Genomic DNA, 21,096 nt, shown 5'->3' on the forward strand with positions numbered 1-21,096 from the left:
ACGTTTTATATGAGATACTAATTCCCATAGTGTAAATTCATTGTATGAGCATACAAACAATATTAACATAAAGTATCAACAATCTACATTTGTATTAATAAGTATCATTCTACATATAAGCACATACGAATATGCCACAACAATACAGGAAAGGCAGAGCTAAAATACTTCACAAGAACGTACTGATTTATACAGCTTAGGTTAGGCCTTTACCCTCCTCTTTGGTCTGCCCTTTCAATAATATTTGACCGAACCCAAATGTTGAGGGGTAAACATCCTTAAGTGTGGAGCAGGTAGAATGTATTATAAGGCAGCCTTTTTGCATGACATGCCTTGAAGGCTGTGCAGTCTTTATAAAGGAACTGAGGCTCAAAATTTAAAAAGAGCATGGCTTAGCAATAGTTGATCTGGCAGGGGTGGACACTTTTGACCAAAACAGCAGGATTCAAGTCCACCCATACATGTCTGGTTATCTTATTCAGAGTTAAGACTTAATTACACAGACAGGCAGCACTTGTTAGTTATTGACAGTGATAGGCAGATCACTAATTTTGACAGTATTAGTAAGAAAATGAACTGTCTTCAGAAATGGTATGATCATGAACCATAAATGCTTCAAATTTTAGTATCACTGACAACCGGTCACTGTGTCAAATCTGACTTGCACACACTATAGTGTTCTGAACACAATTAAGTCACTAGGAGGTGTAATGATACATCGATTTATATTGATACTTCAGCAAAAAGCAAAAATACAGCTATGTATTTTTGTGAGAATCAATCTATACCATTCAATTTTTAGTTACAATGCATGCATGGGGTGGGTGGTGGCTGGGGAGCACAAATACAGGAACTAGGAATGGTAGGACTCCAGTGGGATGATGGTAAACTGGGGGCCAAAGACAACCAGCCTGAGACTGGGGCTGGCCCTGGGAAATAGATGAGGAACTGTAAGGAGTGGGGGGAAACACTAGGCACGGGATGGGGACAGGAACCTAAACTGTATTTTTGCAACCTTCTCTAGATACTGTATTCACCAAGAGGTCGTAGGAAATGCGTGGTGGTGGAGGTACTTAAAATTTTTTTTTAAAAACCCTTTGTTCAGTCTCACTTCAAAAAAAGTTCTTCCCTCCTACTTGGCCCAAGCCCGCCCCTCCTGCCACCCACGTACTGACCTGCGAGGGGCCCTTGGGTGGGGAAGCCCGGTGCCCCGGCAGCACGACACTCCCAGAAATAGGGAGCCCCACCTGGTTTGCCCAGTAGCAGCTCAGGCTGCAGGCCCAGGCTGGGAGGACAGGGCGGAGGCAGCACTGGGGGCCCAGCGAGCCCGCGAAAACGGCCCTCCGCCTCCGGGAATGCGACCAGCAGCCGGCGATTGGTACATAGGTCTACATAAACACCGTCCCAGGAGTGAGAGAGGAAAAAAAGAAAGAAAAAGAAAGAAAAGGAAAATAACAGAGAAAAGGCCAAGGGAAAGAACAGTAAATACAGTCAGAATATTAACTTTACACCAGTAAAGAAATTTAAAATATACACTGCTTTCATATTCAAACAGACAGGGTAACTTTTAAAGTCACTTTTTGCCTTGTGTTGCTGGATTTATCGGCATACACAGACAAAAATTGTTTTGAGTTATCCTGTATATTTAGAGGTAAAATAAGTTGAAAATGAAAACAATGCCAAAAGACAATGAAACTTTTTCCTGTATTAGTTGCCAAACCAGCAGACTGCCTGTTGGAAAGAATAAAGGTGTCATAACCTGGCCCAGCGCTGTTGTCTTTAGGCCTACTATAGTTTCTTGACTGATGTAAAGTTAGTTATTCAATTCTGATGTATGCAGCCTTTCTCAAACTTTTCTTTTCTTCTTTCTTTTGAACCCTCTTTTTCACTGGCTCAACATCTTTCCCCAAGCCACATTGTGCTTCCGACCAAAAACTCCTGGACAATACCCCCCAGCTCCCCTTGCTGGACAACCACCATTATTCAGCCATTATTCAGGGTCAAGAATATATTCACCAACCTCTCATCTCCTCCACAGGAGTCAGGTAACACCACACTCTGCTCCCAGGACAGCTGTGCTCACTCTAGGAAATCCAAAAACCTTGACCCAGACTGCAGACTGAAAGAGTGTAAAATGGATTGCAGTTGGCCAAGGGTGGGTAGGATTACAGCCCTGACTGATGAAGCTTCTGTCTGAACAATTTAAATGACTGAAAAGAACCCAAAAGATTTCCCCCCTCCTCTTGTTTGTCATTTTTGGAGTATCTCCTGATGCCCCTGCCACTCCACTTGATACCCCACAGACAGATGGAGTGGTGAGTCAAAGTAGATTAGGGCAGTTATTCCTTTGCCATTTCTAAAACAAAGAGAGTCTATGTATCAGATACAAATTCTATACTACATTCTGGATGAATTCTTAATTAATCTTCTGTGTCCTTCAGGTTAGATATTTTTTTTTCTTGGATCCTGCCAGAATGCACAACCCAACTACCCAACTGAAAGGCTGCTGGTCTCAATGGCAATAATATTTTGAAAAAGATCCATTCAAGAGGAAAAAAAAAATACACAAAATGGATGAAAAACAAAAACAAGCAATCTTAACATGTGGACATGCATATTAGTGCAATCCTGACCAGCGAGTACTGGAGTGCTGCATTGGAGATGGAGGAAGCAACAGACACAGTACACATCACCATACCAGCTACCAGCAAGGGGTGACACTCCAACTCCACTCTGTCGCCCGAGCCGGAGTGGCAAACACTGCAATGGTGAGCGGCAGCCATGCACCACAGCACAACCCCAGTGCCCTGCCATACACATCGGGGACATACTGACCCCCTCAGCACCAATAAAACCATGCAGACTTTCATTATTCCATTGCAAAGCAGTCAAACATCAACTTCTGCTGGGGTCTGGTAAAGGTTTTCCTCTTTTATAAAGCACATTCTCTAAAGAGGACCTGTCTGTTCTGTGTTGACTGAATCAGCTTGACCTAAACAGTGAAAGAATGTCGTGCAATAGACTTTGGCCGATACCAAAACTCCAAAAAAAAAAAATACAAAAGGTCAATTCATAGTTATGTGACAAGGCAAAATTTCCACAATACTGCAAAAAAGCTTCAATAATTTAAAATTGCTTTAAGAGGGAATTTTAAAAATTTGGCATCCAGCTAGATCAAGGTCATAGGGGGAACAGAACACTAAATTCACTCCCCTGCGCATTCTTCCCTCCAGAGATGCAATTACAGAAAAACCCAAAGAAATAACCTCTCTACTTAGAAGCTCATAAATTCTAAAGTACAGGTATCATCTAACTACTAGGTAGATATCTAAACTTAAGTCCCTGCAGAGCAACGCTTTTGAGTGCTGTCCTCTGCTCATTATCATCCAGGAAATGCAACAACACTTATATTGATATTGCTCTAAAATAAATTATCTGGCTCTGTCCAAACATGACCCTCCGCCACAGGAAAGAATATCGGCCCAAGCCTACTGTGTCGTGCCATCAGCCCTGATCTCTATGGCCACCAGTGATGACACATGACAGACAGTCTATGACAGAAGCGGTATTTAAGTGTTTATGTATGGGGGGCAGTAATGAATGTGCCTGCGTATGTCTGAAGAATGGGTACAGTGCCATTTCCCCCATGAGCAGCAGCTGAGCGAATGACAGTGTGACAGTAATGCTGGGCAGCTGCTTGCCTTCCACTGCGCACTGGCGTCCTGAGTGGTAGGGGGCACCATTGTGCGTCTGGGGCTCACGGGGCTCAGGGTAGGAGTGCGCGGCGGCAGCAGGTAGCAGAGAAGAGCCGTGGTGCGTTTTTACATGCACCTTAAGGTAGGATGCAGTGGAGAAACCTGGAATCCAGGAGAAGAAGACAAAATAAAAGTAGTCGTACAACCCTTGGAGCCTACTTTCAAACCCTTAGAACCTTTCCTTCAAACACCACGTATTTTGTTTTTGTCACATGCACACGCGCACGCACACGCACGCACATACACACACACACACACACAAATAGTTAGTCTGGGCGCTTTTACATGATGGTATATAGAGTGGTTTGATAACCTGGTTTTAATTGTCACCTTCTTGAGGTTTAATTAACAAGAACCAAGTTCCACAGCAACTAATTTCATGTTGTTAAAGCACCAGCTACCTTGTCGAGGATTAGATTCAAACAAACTGAAGAAAAAGTATTTACATTTTTAATTAATTTAATTAAATTATAAAGTTTGCCATGTGATTTCCACATCTCTGTATTAATCAATAAATTTCTACAGTTCTTCCCATAGATAGGTATCTCAATGCATTGAGAAACAGTGCACAGAATTTTTTTCAGTGCAGTCTGGCATACACCTCACTCAATGACAAAGCAGACAACAAATGTCCATTTTAATAAGTACTCCAACACTGAAGAGCAGAACTGTAAGCAACTGAGTTTGCACAAGTATGAGTGTGAACTAGCAAACCATATTAGATGAAATAGGCCGAATGATAATCTGCCCACTAAAATTACTAATACTGATTATATAAATGCAATAAATATTTCAGTGTTTGTTAAACTATTTGCATATAACAGTGCTTTTAATAGCGTTCATGCAGTGAGATGATATTAGAGATTAACAGCAGCATGGTATTGTAGTAAGGAGCATGGCTAGGAACCCAAAAGTTTCCATTTCGATTCCTACTCACTCAATCGGTTGCCCCTTTAGGCAAGGTAATAACCTTAATTTCCTCAGTAAAAATCCTGCTCTAAAAATGGATAACAAAATTACAACATAGTAAATCACTCTGGATAAAAGTGTCTACTAAAAAATGTCATGTAAATAGATGATAACCTTTTTTTCTCCTCCCAAATTGATATGACGAAATTTTCTTTTATGGTGATCAGTCTTAGAATACCCCACAAATCATGGTTTCTGCTTCTGTTTATCTGGCCTTCATGTTTTTTTATCAGCTGAATGATTTTAGGTAAACATTCACAGGTATGGTGTTTAAAAAAAAAAAAATCACTTAAGATCCGTCCGTTTATGTATACTGCTAGGTAACTGTACAGCCAAACACCCTTCACCCTTCACAAGTCTTTGGCTATGCACATCTCTTCAGCTCAAGCCACAATACACATCCACTTGCCTTTTTTCAGTGTTGCTGATTAACAAGATCCTAATTTGCAACTGTTTATATTAGAATTTACCATTCCACCAAAAGTAATGCTGTTAGTATCTTGAAAACCACTGTATCGGCAACATGGCACAGAGTTGGCAAAAACATGTTGAAAGTTTGTGGAAAGCGCAACTTCAAACAAATTTCTTCAAATTTTCAAGGAGGTGCACAGGTAGCCACTGTATTCTGTTTTGTAATTACAGTATTTCAATGAGACACATTAGCATTAAGAAGTAGAAACATTTTCGTCTTACCAGTTCACAACAAATAGACCCACTTTGTTTTTGCTGTTCCTTGTGTTCCAGGCACCTACTACAATTCGCAATGTCTTAAAACAAAATTAAAGACCAAATTCAGTGAAAATCAAACATTTTTTCCTGGTATGCTATTTAGGTATCTTGGGTATGTCCTGTTACATAATTTATGTGGTCAATATTGCATTATTTAGGGAAAATGTATGAAAACAGCATTAATCTCATATTTATTAGAGGAGCTGAAATTTAGGCTAATGAAGGCTAAATTTTCATCCATTGCAATGCCAGGCAGAAAGACCACATGATACAAATATATAGACCCTTAGCAATTCCTCTAAACTGCCATGCTCTATAATGAAGAAAAGGAAAAGGCATGAAGTGTGTTACTGAAGATAAAAGTTTGCCATGAAGAAAATTAATAAGGAGGATGAAATGTGGCGCATCTTAACTTCGTAACCGAGGGAACAGACAAGAAATATGGGCTTGCGAGTGGCTTGTGAGAGGATGTGATGGTAAGCATAACAATCCATGGATAATTCCAAAGTTGGGGAGAAAAAAAATTAGAAATGAAGTGAAAATAGTGCAACAAGCTAATACATTGGCCTGCTACTTCATGCATTTGCCAGGAAAACTCATTCACTAGGTGGTTTTCCTGTGGATATCAGACTTGTGCAATCAATGGAGTCTGATAATATCTAAAGCTTTAATGTTAGTAACCTACCAAACAAGAAACTTCAAATGTATGTGGTCAGTGGGCTGAAAATGAATTACATGAAAATAATGCAGATGCAAGATGTCATAGAGTGACAAAGAGCAATGAAATACACATTAGGAGAGTAAATGTGGTTTCATATTTGCACAAGCAGATTTGTGTACTATAACCTGTTGTTCAGAGGTGTCTACCACATATTGCTCAACTGTACCAAGTAAATTACACCTTACAAATTTGCTCTTGATCAACACACTAAAGACAAAGTTCAGACATAAAAATCCTCATGGAATGGCATGAAAAATGGCATGGAGGGAAGCAGGAGGGATTGTAGCAGGATGTCTAATCAGTTGCAACTTACTAGGATACCAGAACGGTTTTAGGGCAAAGAAGCTACTGCTACTAGTACAACACATTAAAACAAGTATTTGCCTTTCAAAATTATTAGAGATTTCATTTTTTTTGGCTTTATACTGATTAACAGCCATTTTTCTCCATTCAACTTCCTTGGAAGTGCAAAATACTTTTACAAACCAGTTAACTGATTTTTATTGTTGGGAGAGAGATGACAAATTAGAGTCAGTTGTTTCCAGTGCCAAGGTGACAGCAACTTGAGAAAAAATGTAGGATTTGTCTGAGGTTGACATTAATGCCGTCTGGACCCAACACAATAAACCCTATGTGAACTAACCACATGTGGAGCTCTCTTTGCCGACATGATTACCATCAGAAAAGCCACATTCAGAGAGATCTTTCAGGTTTACAGCTACTTAAGGCTAAAAGGCTCTCCATGAGAACCCCTTAAATACCACCTTTTAGTCGCAAGCCAGGATTTTGACAGTTTTGACTGATGCACACCTCTCAAAGACCTGGAGAGAAGCTGATGAAACCCTACAGGGTTCCAGTCTCTGCTACTGCATGCAGAAATGGTAGCCAGAAACCCTAACTAAGCATTATCAGCATACGTTATCCACAACTGATCAGGAGTACAGACTGAAGTCTGCAAAGTCATACCTTGAGTCAGAAATCCTAGAGAGCACCACCACTGAGGCATTCACATAGGCCTATTCTTTTGTGAGAATCACATGCCAGGACATTGTTGCGTTTCGGGTGCAGGCAGCAGACAAACCAACTCTGAGGTCTGAGATGTAATAGCTCGAGGTTTACCAATGAGGAGGTCACTGCCAGCAAACAAGCAGCTGTTGGTACTTGAAAGTTGAGGCAGCAATGCTCAGGGAGATTTGTCTGAGCAAAGACTGTGCTTTTACCGCTTGTGGAATGTGAAATTATGTGCCATACATATCCTACAGCCATCTACTTTGATACACAGAACAAAGAGTCTGCTCTGGGGACAGCATCTGAAACTGCTTCAGGTACCAGCTGAGATCAGATTGGTTCAGATTTGGACAGAAGCTTCTGCCCTTATTGGAGCCTGTGAAATACGTGCAGCAGCTGTTTCGGCTTATCTACAGGACAAATTGCTTGGTAGGACAGAAGTCTACCGCTGGATAGTGATGAGAGTCAGGGTGTCAGGGTGCATCAAAAATTGGAGTCTTTAAATGTCTGGAGTCACACTGTTCACAACCCATGGGGGGTAATGTTCTATCCACTGCTGCAGATGAGACTTCATTTGCTTATTCATTGTTGAAGAAAAATTATAAAAGGACAAGTAATAAAAATTTTGGAGATGAAGAAACTGTCAGGAATCTTTGTGACCTTCTACTTTGATCTTGCAACCTGAAAATGTAAACGTTGACCCATATAACTAGAACGGAGGCTTGGTGTGATTCTGACATTTTTTTGTCCTGGATCACAATTTGCCATAAAATGAATGTCTCACTCCTTAAACAATCTTATTGTTGCTACATTACAAGATGATGTTCTGGTGGCCTGCTTGGTGGAAAACTCACAAACAACATTAATAAGTGTCTGCATATCTACTGGCTAGCTAGACAGCTACATTAGTTAGCTAAAAGAAATGAGGATTCCTTCTATTTAGACTATCTGCTTTCAAGCTTGTTTAAATAAACATTCATATATTTCCATTATATCATATGCATATGGTTTCTACTGATACCATGGATAGTAGAAATGTTTTCCCTGAGGCAATGAATATATTTATTTCCATTATTCTGTGAACTAATATATTTCCTGTTAAACTATTCTGCAACAAGAAAAACATTCAATCCAGTGCAGACAGGTTAGGGCAGAGGTGACAAAGTGATAGCATTACCTTTGTTGCATATGCTGCAGTAGTTATGTGGACCCTCACTGTGTTTCTTGAGGTGGTCGGTCATGTAAGCAGCCCGCAGGAACTTCCCACACACCTGGCATGGAATTTTGTCTTCGTGGCAGGCCAAGTGGGAGCGCAGGCGGTCCCGAGTAGCAAAGGAGGCATTGCAGATCTGTAAACAAGACATGACTGTTGTAACTGCTTGCTAGGACAGAAGTAACTTCATTAATTTAGATCAGTAATATTTCAAAAGAGTTAAAATGAACTAAGTTAAAAATTGCCACACGTGGAATGACAGTTATATACTGAATGGAGCAGAGTGACAGTGTACTGACAGAGTGAGTACACAAGACAGAGTACTGTTGATTCAGAAGATTCAACTTGAATAATTGCAGCACTACCAGATATACACCAGTTAGCACCTGCCCTATGTTTTATACGATACATGTAAGATACATAACACATTTTATTTAAAAACACTGAAACTCAAATTAATCATGTTAAAGTGACACTGGTTTTTTAGAACATTTTTGAGAAAAATAACTGAAATATGCTGCTTATTTCAAATTTTACTTAGTAGAAAACACAAACTAATTATGATTTGTTTTGATTTCACTAAGATTTTGAAATCAGTCAAACAGTTGGTGACAGAATTGCAGGTACATTAGTCATAGAAATGGCAAAATTAATTAATGTGTCAAGTGTTGATATCAGGAGAGCATGCTGCAAACAATGAAAAAATGGAAAAACAGAAGAGGGGAACAGCGGTCAAGTCGCTCAAGTTCACTGACAGGGACAGATAAACACTTAACAGTATAGTTGCTATAAAAAAAAAATTCAGTGATGTAAACATTGCCACAGAACTGAATCTTCACCTTCATCACCCTGTCTCAACAGAAACACTGTGTGTCGTAGGCTTCACAAAGCTGTTATTTATGTTAGGGCTGGGATATGGAAACCACTTGTAACTGTTGCCAACATAGCCTTCTGTAATGAGCACAAAACCTGGACCTCCGAGCAGTGGCAGGAAGTAACATGATCCGAGTTATCTTTTACTCTTACTCCAACATCTGAATAGGTTTATGTCTGAAGAAAGCCAAAAAAAGCTTCCAGCCCATGGACCAACATGGTGGTCGATCTGTTATGGTATGGAAGTCATTGGTTCCCACTATTACCATGTATGGCAGAATTACAGCAAAGGTATACAAACCCATTTTAGGAAACCAGGTGCACCCTATGGTACAAACATTGTTTCCTCAAGATGTTCCCATATTCCAAGAAGATAGCAGCCCCAAACACACTGCTAAATGGATTTAAGAGTGGTTTCAGAAACACCAGTTCTGGAATGTAGTATAGCAGATTACCACCTCCTTAATCTCTTAAAGAACTAGAAGCTTTCCAACTTGAAGAATGGTCCAAAATCTCACTAGAAACAGTTCAAACAGTTTGAACAGCATTTCAAGAAGTAGTGAAGTTTTTCTGAATGGAAAGGATACTGAAACCCCTTATTAGTATATATATTTTGCTTGGTGTTTCCATCATATTGTCTACCCTCTGTGTGTGTGTGTGTGTGTGTGTGTGTGTGTGTGTGTGTGTGTGTGTGTGTGTCTGTGTGTGTGTGTGTTTGTGTGTGTGTGTGCAGTGGATCTGTAAAGTCTACACACCCTTTCAAATATTTTTATTGCCTTGTGGGGCTGAAATGAAATCTGATTTAATGGGGGTTTTTTTCCCCCACTTTCATGTAGACACGGTAACCCACAATATCAAAGTAATAAGAAAAGGCAACACATAACTGAATATTAATATAAAACAGAAAAACTAACCACCTTGGTTGGATAAGTTTACACACCCTTTATAATGGGAGCTGTAATTGTGCTCAGGTCTAACCATACACCATCCAAACCATACTCAAAGCTAACTGACTCCACCTGTGACCAGTTAAAATGATTCTGATTTGTTTAGGATAAAAATCAGCTGCTCCTGTAGATTTTCTCGGCAGGTTTCCTGCTTTCTTAGTTCATGCAAGTGTAAGAAAACAACTACAGTCAACAAGGAGCTACCAAACCATCTCTGGGATCAAACTGTTGAAAGGTACAGATCAGGAGAGGGTTATAAAAAGGCCTTAAACATATCATGGAACACAGTAAAAACCATAATCAAGAAAAGGATTGAACATGGCAAAAGTTGGACCTTGCCTAGATTCTGGCAAAGACTGGCCATCATATACACATAGCATCTGAGCTGTGGGATAGGGTAGCAAGACAGAAACCACTTTTCACAAAGAAGATCATTCAGACTTGTCTGAATTATGCAAAAAGACACTCTGGATCTACTGCCATGTGGAAAAAGGTCTTGTGGTCTGATGAAACTAAGGTAGAACTTTTTGGCCTTAATTCCAAACCATATGTTTGGTGCAAAGCCAACACAGTCCATCAGCCTAAGAACATAGTCCCTACGGTCAAGCTTGGTGGTGGCAGCATCATGCTATGGGACTGTTTCTCTTCAGCAGGGACAGGAGCTCTGGTGAGGATAGAGGGGAAAATAAATTCTGCAAAATACCAAAAGATTTTAGAGAAAAACCTGCTACCTTCTGCAAAAAAGGTGAAGATGGGGAAGAATTTCAGCTTTCAGCATGACAATGATTCATCACACATCCAAATCCACACTGGAAAGGCTGGAAAAAAGAAGATCAATGTCCTGGAATGGCCCAGTCAGAGCCCTGACCTCAACCCCATTGAAAAATCTTTAGACTGACCTGAAGAGAGCTGTTCACAAGCTGTCCCCTCCCATATTAATTGAACTCAAACACTACTGCAAAGAAGACTGGGAGCAAATTGCAAAATATAGATGTGAGGAGTTGGCAGAGACTTATCCAAACAGACTCACTGCAGTTATCAAAGGTGCTTGCACCAAGTACTAATTTAAAGGTGAGTTATGCAACCAAGGCATTCAAAGTTTTTCATTTTTCATACTTTTTTTGAAGGACTGAGGTATCTGATTTTTCACTTAGATATTGTTGGTTACAATGTATAAATAAGTGTGACTTCACTTGTCTTGTTTTCAGCCTTTAAGACACCAAACCCATCTAGATTCACTGTGTTTGTGGTCATGGTTTGTATAAAAAAGTTGACAAGATACAAATTGACTTGCAGAAGGTGTGTGGAGCTAAGTGATTGCAAGGAGACATGGTGCCGTTTGTGCACTGCAAAAATTAAGACTCAGTTACACAAGTGGCCCACACAAGGAATACAATACTACCCCAGTGAGAAACTGGTGGTGGGTGACGTATTGGAAAAACAGAGCTCCTAATCAACAGAGTTAAGCAATTAATTGACAAGTTATAAACAGGACATATTGCATACAGATCAGCAGATATTAGACTGTTTAAAAAGCAACGGAAAAAAATCAGGGATACTGGTTAAAAAACCGTCACAAAACATTCACTGGAGGCGGGTATGTGGAGGCTTACATTGGTTATTTTAAACATTCACCTCTGAGTGGTCAATGTGACATGGGCCAACAGAGGAGAAATGTAAAATAAAATGTATGGTTCCACATAGATACTTGAATGTCTTAAGAATAATTTTTTCTTTGCAGATTCACTTAATTTCCCTTCCCAGTTTTCACATGCAGTTGAAAACTAGCCAGCTAGCCATATAATTTAGATATCATTAATTTAACTGCCTCACAGCTGACTAAAAGCTCAACATTACAACCAAAAATACAAAAATTTTGCTCCACCTCCCTGTAGAACACCGGCAATGATCTGGCAAGGATCCTGCCCACACCATTCTCTGAACTTTGTTTTCAACGAAGCTGCAGATAGCGAGCCAAATCAATACCCATGGCTGCTAGAGTGTACAGGGGTTGATCATTGATATTGATGGCATCAAAGACACAAAAGAAGTCGATACAAACTGTGTATATGTCAACCTTTACATAATTTAGTGCTTATTTTTATGCTAAATTTTATTATTTTCATTAATTTAGTATTTAGGTCTTCCTGCCAACCTTACATTGTATGTAGCATGGAAAGTGATGACAGCACACCTTTGGATTTACATATTGTAGTTGTAGGCTGTCCCCAGAGATAAGCTACAAAAGAGGCAGTGATGACAGTTTTGTGGTGCACAGCCTCTCCCCTTGTATTTGCTTCTGTGGAAGGCAGTCTCACTGTTATTTGCTTGGAGGTATTCTGTGGCAAAGCCCACTATATGGCACACATTTTCCATTCAATGTGACATTTCCATTTGGTTTGAAGATATACCTTTTTGATTTATTTCTGTTTGTTGAGCTCTGGGAAATACGAAATCCAACTGGGTCACAGAGGTGCAGAGAGTTGTATACTCTCCCGGTTTTCCCCGTTTTCCTCTTTGTTATTTTTGTGGTAATTGTCAGTCATGAAAAAAAATGTACTTTATAATCAGGTAACATATGAACGTCCTTGGTTTGTTTGGTTGTTTTTATGTCTGTATCACTTTTAAACTGAACTGAGAAAGAAGAGACAATTGACCCTATCCACAGGGTACCAGGGCTCATTTGTTATAGGATATTTTAGATGTTTTTTACACAGACCTATGACTCATGACTGTTTTTGGCAATTTCGTGCTTAGCTCCCAGTCATTGCTGCTTGTAGCTGTATTTATTATTTGACTTCTGAGTGCAAAGGGTTGGGAAGTGCTTGTTCCTGTAGGCCTTTTCCCATCCTGTTTTTCTCATGTAATTCATTGTGGGGCCAATTCAGAATTGAGATGCATGCAGCCCTTCCATGCAGAAAAAGGTTGAATAAGCAGTGCTAGCCATCGAATGTAACAACACTGTTGATCACTACACAATGCCTTTGACCACTCTGCCAGTTAGCTATCTAGTTAGCAAGAGGTCTGGAGACCAAAGTATTTCAATCTCCCGAGCAATGGCTAGAGACAGGAATCTGTGTCAGTTATGCTGAAAAAAACACTGGTCTTGGTCTTGGAGACATAGTTCCAGCAAGTGTAAGCGTACATTGTGACATATCTCTAAAAGGTCCAGTTCAAAAAAAATAGGTGGCAATATTTTGTGTAACTAGCTAGTAAACTGTCCAATGGTACGGCAACACTTTCCTACTTGTGTCAGTTGCCTCATTATGCTGTGCAAGCTACAACATATCCTGCAAGCATTTTACCATTTGTTCAAAATCTTCACAATATAGTCCTCAGACCTAGATGTGAAGGGAGAATTTACTCCTGTGATGTTATTTACAGTAGTCTGTACAGTAGAGCTATATCTATGGTGATACCCTTGCTTGACTGATGCTCTGTTGAAGGCCAACGGGGGGTTGAGACTGTAGAACAAATAATATTAGGCAGTATTCTAATTTAAAAGTAGAGCAAAAGCCCTGGTTATTAAACAGTATGTACGTGTCTGTGTGTATATGACATCCACAGACTTAAAGTTCAGGCAAAATTAGGGTGGAATTATTCAATCATGCTACTAAGGGTAAGATGCGTAAACATGCTGTTCACAGTATAAACAGCCCTCAAGCCTGAATCAGCCTCTGTGACGTTTTCCGATAGAAAAGACAATTAATACTTACTGGAAAACAAACAAACACAGTAAACAGCAATATGTGCTTGGTGACTCATTTGAGAAGATATCAGACTTGCATGCCCCGTGCACATTGAAATCTTGCCAAGGAATATGTGGAATTTCAAATGTTTTCAAATGTGGAGTGAGTTTATTAAATATTGCAAAGGAATTTCTGATGCTCCCAAGTGGCTCTCTCAGACAAGGCGCTTGTTCCATGCACAGACTGAGCCCTACAATTCAAGACATTGCAAAGATATTTCTATCGTCTCAAAGTAGGTTTTTCCTTTAGTAACCTCCACAGGAAATCTATTGTTTTCCTCCTGTTTGTTCTTGGCCAACACCATCTACTATCTGGATACATTTATCCATATTACTATTGTGTTTTTTTTTACTATTATTATTTTTAGCAGAAGTAACAGCTTTGGTATTATTATTATTATTATTATTATTATTATTGGGAATTATATGACATAACCCATAGGACCAGTCCTTTTCAAATTCCATTTTAACAATTCTGTTTTTTCTCAACTATTCAAACACCCCCCCCTCAAATTTGTTTGTTTTTCAACCATTTTCCCCTCTTCTAAATTCTTCTTTTGCAGGTTAGCAATTAATAAATTGTGCTTTCTGAGAATAGTAATACTATTCAAGACAGACAAATGTGGATTAGTATGCACACCCCCTCTCCTTTTTATTGCCCGAAGCAGTTAAATAGCGCATCCTATTTAACCTCTCTTTGGAAGAAGACAAATACAAACATATGAGTTACTGTGCATTGAACAGGTATCTAAACACGTATTAAATTAATTTGCTAGGGAGTTGACTTCAGTTGATCATTTCCAAAAGTATCATCCTGCAATTCTGTCTGATTCATATAAATTCGTGTAAATAAAAAGTGGGGGTCCTATATGTTAACACACGTTTGGTTGATGCAAGCATAATTCACACTTCAATGTTGACTGGGAATTGCAAGCTGTCAGGTTGCAAGTAAATTATACAATTATACAATCCAAATACAAATACAGTTATACAATCCAAACAGCAATTACATGCAATAATGAACTGAGTGAGACCTTGATGAACTAGGTCACAGGCCTTTTGTCCCGCCATTCTGTTGGTGCACTGTGTGTTAAAGAAAATGCTCCACACATCATTCTAAATAACAGAATGGAATCCTGGTCTCTTGGGGGGCGTTGACACAGCGTTAATGTGTCTTAATGGGACTTCCACAGGAAATTGTGAGTCACTCACCTGGCACTTGTGGGGTCTCTCGGATGTGTGGACCTGTTTGATGTGTCCATTCAGATGGTCAGGTCTTAAAAAAAAGAGAGAGAGAATAAACATGTTGAATAAGATAGCACCAAATCAACATCCCAGGCACCTTCCGTTTTATCCTCAGCTGTAGCCGAAAATCATTTATTAAATTTGATGGTAAAAACTGTTCCGCCTCCTGCCTCAAACTAAGAATGACATTCTAAACCTTTCCCGTAACTGCTAAACTTGTTCTTGAATTAAGACTGCATGATGTGCTTATTCACTTATCCATCCTGCCTAAGAAACATAAACACACACCTGTAAGTGTTCAAAATTCTGTTACATGCCCGGGGGTGTTTAATTTTGTATAAACACCAGCCCCAAATTCACCACATATTGCAATCATATCTCTATAAAGCTAAGGTACAAATTCTAGATCCAGTCTGTAATACAGTGGTCTCATGGCAATATCTTTCAGATAAATATTTTAATATCAGAGGTTGACTTGAAGCTTACAAGGATGAGCATCACTATGAAGGGTGATGTAAAGAGCCTACCACTTGGGATCCTGAGTAGCTCAGTGGTTGAGGTGCACGCCTTGAGTGCAACCTCGGCTCTACAGCCTGGATTATTTGATGCCAGCTGTGTCATTTGCCGACAGTGACCAGAAGCCCACAGGGGATGGGGGGCAGTCGGTTGGTCATGGCCTTGTTTCACTTCTTTCAGGCACCCTGCAATTTGACGGTAATATAGTGCCTATGCTCCATTGTAGTGTGCTGTAGTGCACTGTTAGACTTGCAGGATAAAAAACAGACATTGTCTGTATAAAAGAGTCTTGGAGGACTGCATTAATTTCACCCCAGCACTCTTATGTGAGTGCAGAGATTGTACACAACACTTGACTCATTGCAACAATCAGTTGCTCTAAAATAGGGTTGCATAAAGGGGGAACAAGCAAACAACAGGGTTGAGCTGGCACTATTTGTTTCATATCCTTAGGAGGTTAGCTTGGAAATGCGTATTTGTTCTGTACATTTCATAAAATAATAATGAAATTCCAATACATTAACTTGATGAAGTACAATTGTATCTGTAATATTTCACAGGCAACTTGTAATGTCATGACATTTTTGGATGGAAGCTTCATTCAGAGGCTGAACATATGGCGCCTCTGCTGATGGGTCATTTTCCCTTTTGCCCTATGGATGCAAAGGCATTCCAGAGGTCCTTACTGGCCATGTTCCAAAAGACACAACAAAGTGTCAATCCAAAATGGCTGTGAAATCAGCAACACATTTGCAAGCTCCCACTGAAATGTGTCAAAATGCCAAGCACTGATCAAGCAGGAACTGCATCACTGTAGTAGATTAGTCCCATTAACAGAGATATGTCCCTAGATTAATTGAAAAACATTTCTCCTCGAAATCAGGAGCTGCTTATCCATTCCATGCTCTTGGTTACATATCATATTTTACACAGTATTGTATCATGTTTTAGCTGGATTCATCTGTACCAGAATTACCATTTCCAAGTTTGCAGTGCTCATGGTCTCCTGACCTCCTTTTCCTGGGGTCAGGGAATAATTTCCGGTTGTTCTCCTCAACAGGCTCTGGATTTCTGTTTTTTCAAATCCCTCTGGAAAATGCCCCATACTTTGTGAAAATGTGCTTTAACAAATTATATTGAATGAATCACTTCATTCAATCCTCACATCAATCCTGTCTGATTCCACTGAATGAAATTAAGTTGAATAATTCACACTGCACTAAAACTGAACTTCTCCCATGTATAACCATCATGAACAAAAAATGTATGGTAGTAGGACCACTCTACCAAAATCTTCAAAAATTAAACTGCATAAAATGATCTTACAAAATCCCACAAGGGATCTGTGTGCGTGGACCAGAAAAGCTGATCAGCCACAACACAAAGCCACAGTGTTTTTTTAATCAGTACATAGAATGAGCTGATCTTTTATAATGACCCACAAAAGATAATTTGCCAAACAGCACCTTCTATTGGCTCTGAAACTCTGAAACTGAAATTCTGCTGTATTTCAATAACCATCTCTCATGAATGGAGAAACAGAGGAGGATGGTCTCCCTATCAACAGAAAGCACTGTCTGGTGGCTTTTATTACTGTTGAGTTTAGCCATTTAGCTTGCAGTACTTATGCTAAGGCAGAGCTCATCATCACAAGGATAAATTTAAGCGGTATCTGTTGTCCTATTTTACAAGTTGGAGAGAAATAACATCTTATGAAAAGATTTGATTGGATTGATGGCAGTGGACAAAACTTGTTTACACATGTTGATCTGAATCTCAGTATGTTTTATATATTTTGCAGATAATGACATTGGTTCATCAGGGGTGGTATTGTTGCTTGTGTTTTGAAAGTGTCTAGAGTCTATATTTTTTAAATTTTGATAGCTAGTTTCTTGGTCAGATTTTGTCAGCTCTCTTAGGCTAGGCATTGTAACTTGCTTGGCAATGCAGCCCCCCGAGAATGGCTGATGGTAACACTACTGAAAATGTGGTTGATCTGATTTTGTGAAAGGCATTCAGCTGGTCTGACTACAGGGAAAACCTGAACATAGAATCACAGAAAACCAAAACCATCCACACAAAAAAATGCACTTTTCATGGAGCATGCTATGGAAAGTATGGATGGCTGACTGGTAGCTAGCAGACAGATCAACTCTACTTGTGGCCTTGTCTTACACTCCATTCTCTTACTTGGAGAAAAACAGACCTTACCTGCAAAGCTAGCAAACTGGACCACTGGACTACAGCTGAAGTAGTTACAGTTTTTTTTATTAATAGTTTTTACACTGCGTAATTAATTAATTTGGTGGAACTGTGGTGTAATCATTCAGCCATTACCAATCAGGAGAGGTAGCTCAAAGTTTAATTCATCCGAGCTACATCCACATTCATAGGGTACAGACTTTAGAGTATGTAGCCACTAGCTAGTTAGACTAACAAATGGAAAGGAAAGGAAAATGTTGGCAATCTGAGATATAATTTCATATTTTTTCATCCACTACAAGTCTCCAAACTGTTTTTAAAAGTCATCCAAAAAGAATGTTGCATGGAAATACATCAGCTGAAAAGAATCCATAAAGCTGAACAGAAGTGGAGAAAGCCAAAGCTACTGGTTCACTTTGATATTCTTAAAGAACAGCTTCTTAGCTAGGCAAAAGCTACAATAAGGCTATACTGAATGCAGGCTGTCTCATTTTTCTAACATAGTCATTCATAATCAGGAAACTGACTAAGGAAAAAAAAAAAAAACAATCAACTGCCTAATTAATCTAGTGACTCTTGCAGTAAGTTTTTATCCTCATCAAAATGCGCAGACTTCAAAAAATACTTTTAGGAAAAATCACAATAAATATAACAAAAACGGAGGCTAACTCCATGTTAGCTGCCCTCGTTCATCAACTAAGGGCATCATGAAATCCTTTTTTTTCTGGTCAATGAAGAAATATTTATTTTTCCATCACAAACCCCTCAGCTCTCTGGATCCTGTTCCCAGTACATTTTTAATAAAGGTGTTTACCTGATTGTCATATGAGGTGCTAGCCATTATAAACAGCATTTTTCACTGGCAATTTCTGAATTACAATAAAAGCTGCCCAAGTAAACCCCCCCCCCCCCCACACACTGATTTCAAACCTTCCTTTTCTACGCAAAAGTTTCACAATGGTGGTTTTAAAACAATTACATGACTTTGTTAGCATGAGACATATTCTTGAAAAATTTCAGTCAGGTTTCCATGCTAAATAGCATGGTGATGCAAATTCATCTACCACTGACTCAACAACTACCTACCTACTTTTGGTCTGAGAGTTATATACCCTTTATCATGTCTTTTGCAATGCATATTTCGATAGCTGGCTCTGCTATTGATTTGAAAAGATTTGAGACACCGACTAAGCTGAGTGAACAGATGGCAGGCAAATGAAGACCATGTTCTATAAGGCACATGACAAAGGAAAACGGAGACCCCCGCCTCAAGTTTTGAGTGGCTGTGCAATGAATTCTGACTTCACTGACTGTTTATGTACGTGGATAACGCGTGACTAGCCAACAGCTTTCTACTAGTACTAAACACTACTGTGGTTTAGCTGCCAGCTTTCTGTAATATTGTCTTGCTGGCTGTTTTCCTTAATAATATACAAATTTGCTGCTGTGTGCCTTGTATTGTATTAGCTAGCCAGCTAGGTAATGAAGAAACCAGCTGTTTGCTGTACCTGACTGATCTTTAACTTGACTCAGTGGTTGAAATGATCAGTCGCTATGTCAATATAGCTAAATACAAGTTTTTTCATGTCAGTTTTATTTGCAAAAATTATATCATTATTGCAATCTGTGAAGAACATATGATATAAAAAAAAAAACAAATGCATAACGAATTTAGAAATAATGTAGATCTACACAATATCAAAAGAAATCACATACAAGATATAAATATCATTGAACAGTAGGGCTGCAGCGGTATAGAAATTTCCTTACCGCGGTATTCGAAGAATGCCACCTTGCGGTGTCGGTAATACCGCAACCAAACCCCCCTGTGTTTAATTATTCGTTCATTTGACGTTACTTGTCCCTTAATATGCGATATATTGGTACTATCGCTACCACTATCGCTACTATCGCTACCACTATGGGCCTAAAAGCATTGAAAAAAGAACCAACAAAGACAGGACAAACTGTTTATAGCCTTTGTTATTTCTTTAAAGCCTACACTTATTTTTGTGTTATTGTAAATAAGCTAATTCAGGCTTGAATTTTATAATAAATAAAAAAAAAAAAAACTAGGCCACCCCCTATTACTAATGAACTGTTACACCAAATAGCTAACCATCGCAGACTTGTTCGTGCCTTGTTTGCAATAACTAGCAAGGGATTTAAGGGGGCACTAGGTCTATTTTAAAATAGGCTGTATAAATTTCTCACAGTTTTTAATTCCTTAAACGCCTCATGCTCAGCAGCTGCTGGCAATTTCAAACGTAGCCATGTAACAGAAGCATAAAATACCTGTATTTAACAACAAATATACCTAACATAAACAGTTATACAATCATCGTTTCTACTGTTTTAACGCTTTCAAAAGACAAAAATCCATCGATTGAGCTCTCACCTATGCTAATAGTTTATTCATGGCATGCATTTCAAACACTAAATAAATATATGCTAAATATTTGGTTGATTAACTTAAAACTAAAGAAATAGTTATTACACACATTTAAAAGCATTTGACATGAGCATTTTGTTACACATTATAATTAATAAACATGGGTATAGACTGGGTTATCATACATTGAATGTTTTCCTCCATAACATTATTTGTTGACAGTTGCAGTTGCACACTAGTTTTCAACACCAGACTCGCAAACCGCTTCTCCTCAGTGTCAGTCCTCTCGATTGATTTGATTGGTCAGTCGACCAGAAGGTCACAATGACGTGATGCGCTTGCTAAATGTTATGTGTATGCTCAGTGCAGAGGTCTGGGCGTTTTATAATCGTTTTCTCATTCTCATGTGGAGTGATTTAAAAAAAAAGCGTGAACTGTGGACGTGACCCTTTTCAAAAGTGATAGAAAAAAGTGAGTTTTCAAAAATATCTGGATACATGTAGACAAGACCACAGACCAAGCCAAAAGCTACATGAGGATGGCAGCACTCTCAGATAAGGGGGGAAAAAAGCTTATGACGGTAATGGTGGTGACAGGCTCAACACCGCAGTACACCTCCTAATACCGCGGTATGGCGTTGATGCTGTTATTGTTGCAGCCCTATTGAACAGAGAACCTGTTTTGTTGGTATGCAATCATTAAATCTCTCATTCACATAGAATGCAATCTATCTTACAATCTTGACTAATCAGGGCCATGTATAAAACTCAGTTACACT

At 39.2% G+C, this 21,096-nt stretch overlaps 1 protein-coding gene across 2 annotated transcripts in view; it reads right to left on the minus strand.

Moving 5' to 3' along the window:
• patz1 (POZ/BTB and AT hook containing zinc finger 1) overlaps positions 1-21,096 on the minus strand; it is a 39,949-nt gene that overhangs the window by 14,198 nt on the left and 4,655 nt on the right. The window contains exons 2-5 of one of the 2 annotated variants that reach the window (XM_036526909.1): positions 15,176-15,239; positions 8,360-8,531; positions 3,702-3,857; positions 1,176-1,388 (exon numbers count right to left, since the gene is read on the minus strand). In XM_036526909.1, coding sequence (XP_036382802.1) covers positions 1,176-1,388; positions 3,702-3,857; positions 8,360-8,531; positions 15,176-15,239 — 605 coding nt within the window. The remainder of the gene's footprint in view (positions 1-1,175; positions 1,389-3,701; positions 3,858-8,359; positions 8,532-15,175; positions 15,240-21,096) is intronic. The other variant, XM_036526910.1, reaches the window with a different exon arrangement.

Source organism: Megalops cyprinoides, chromosome 4 (genome assembly GCF_013368585.1).
Source record: "Megalops cyprinoides isolate fMegCyp1 chromosome 4, fMegCyp1.pri, whole genome shotgun sequence".
Lineage (NCBI taxonomy): Eukaryota > Metazoa > Chordata > Actinopteri > Elopiformes > Megalopidae > Megalops > Megalops cyprinoides.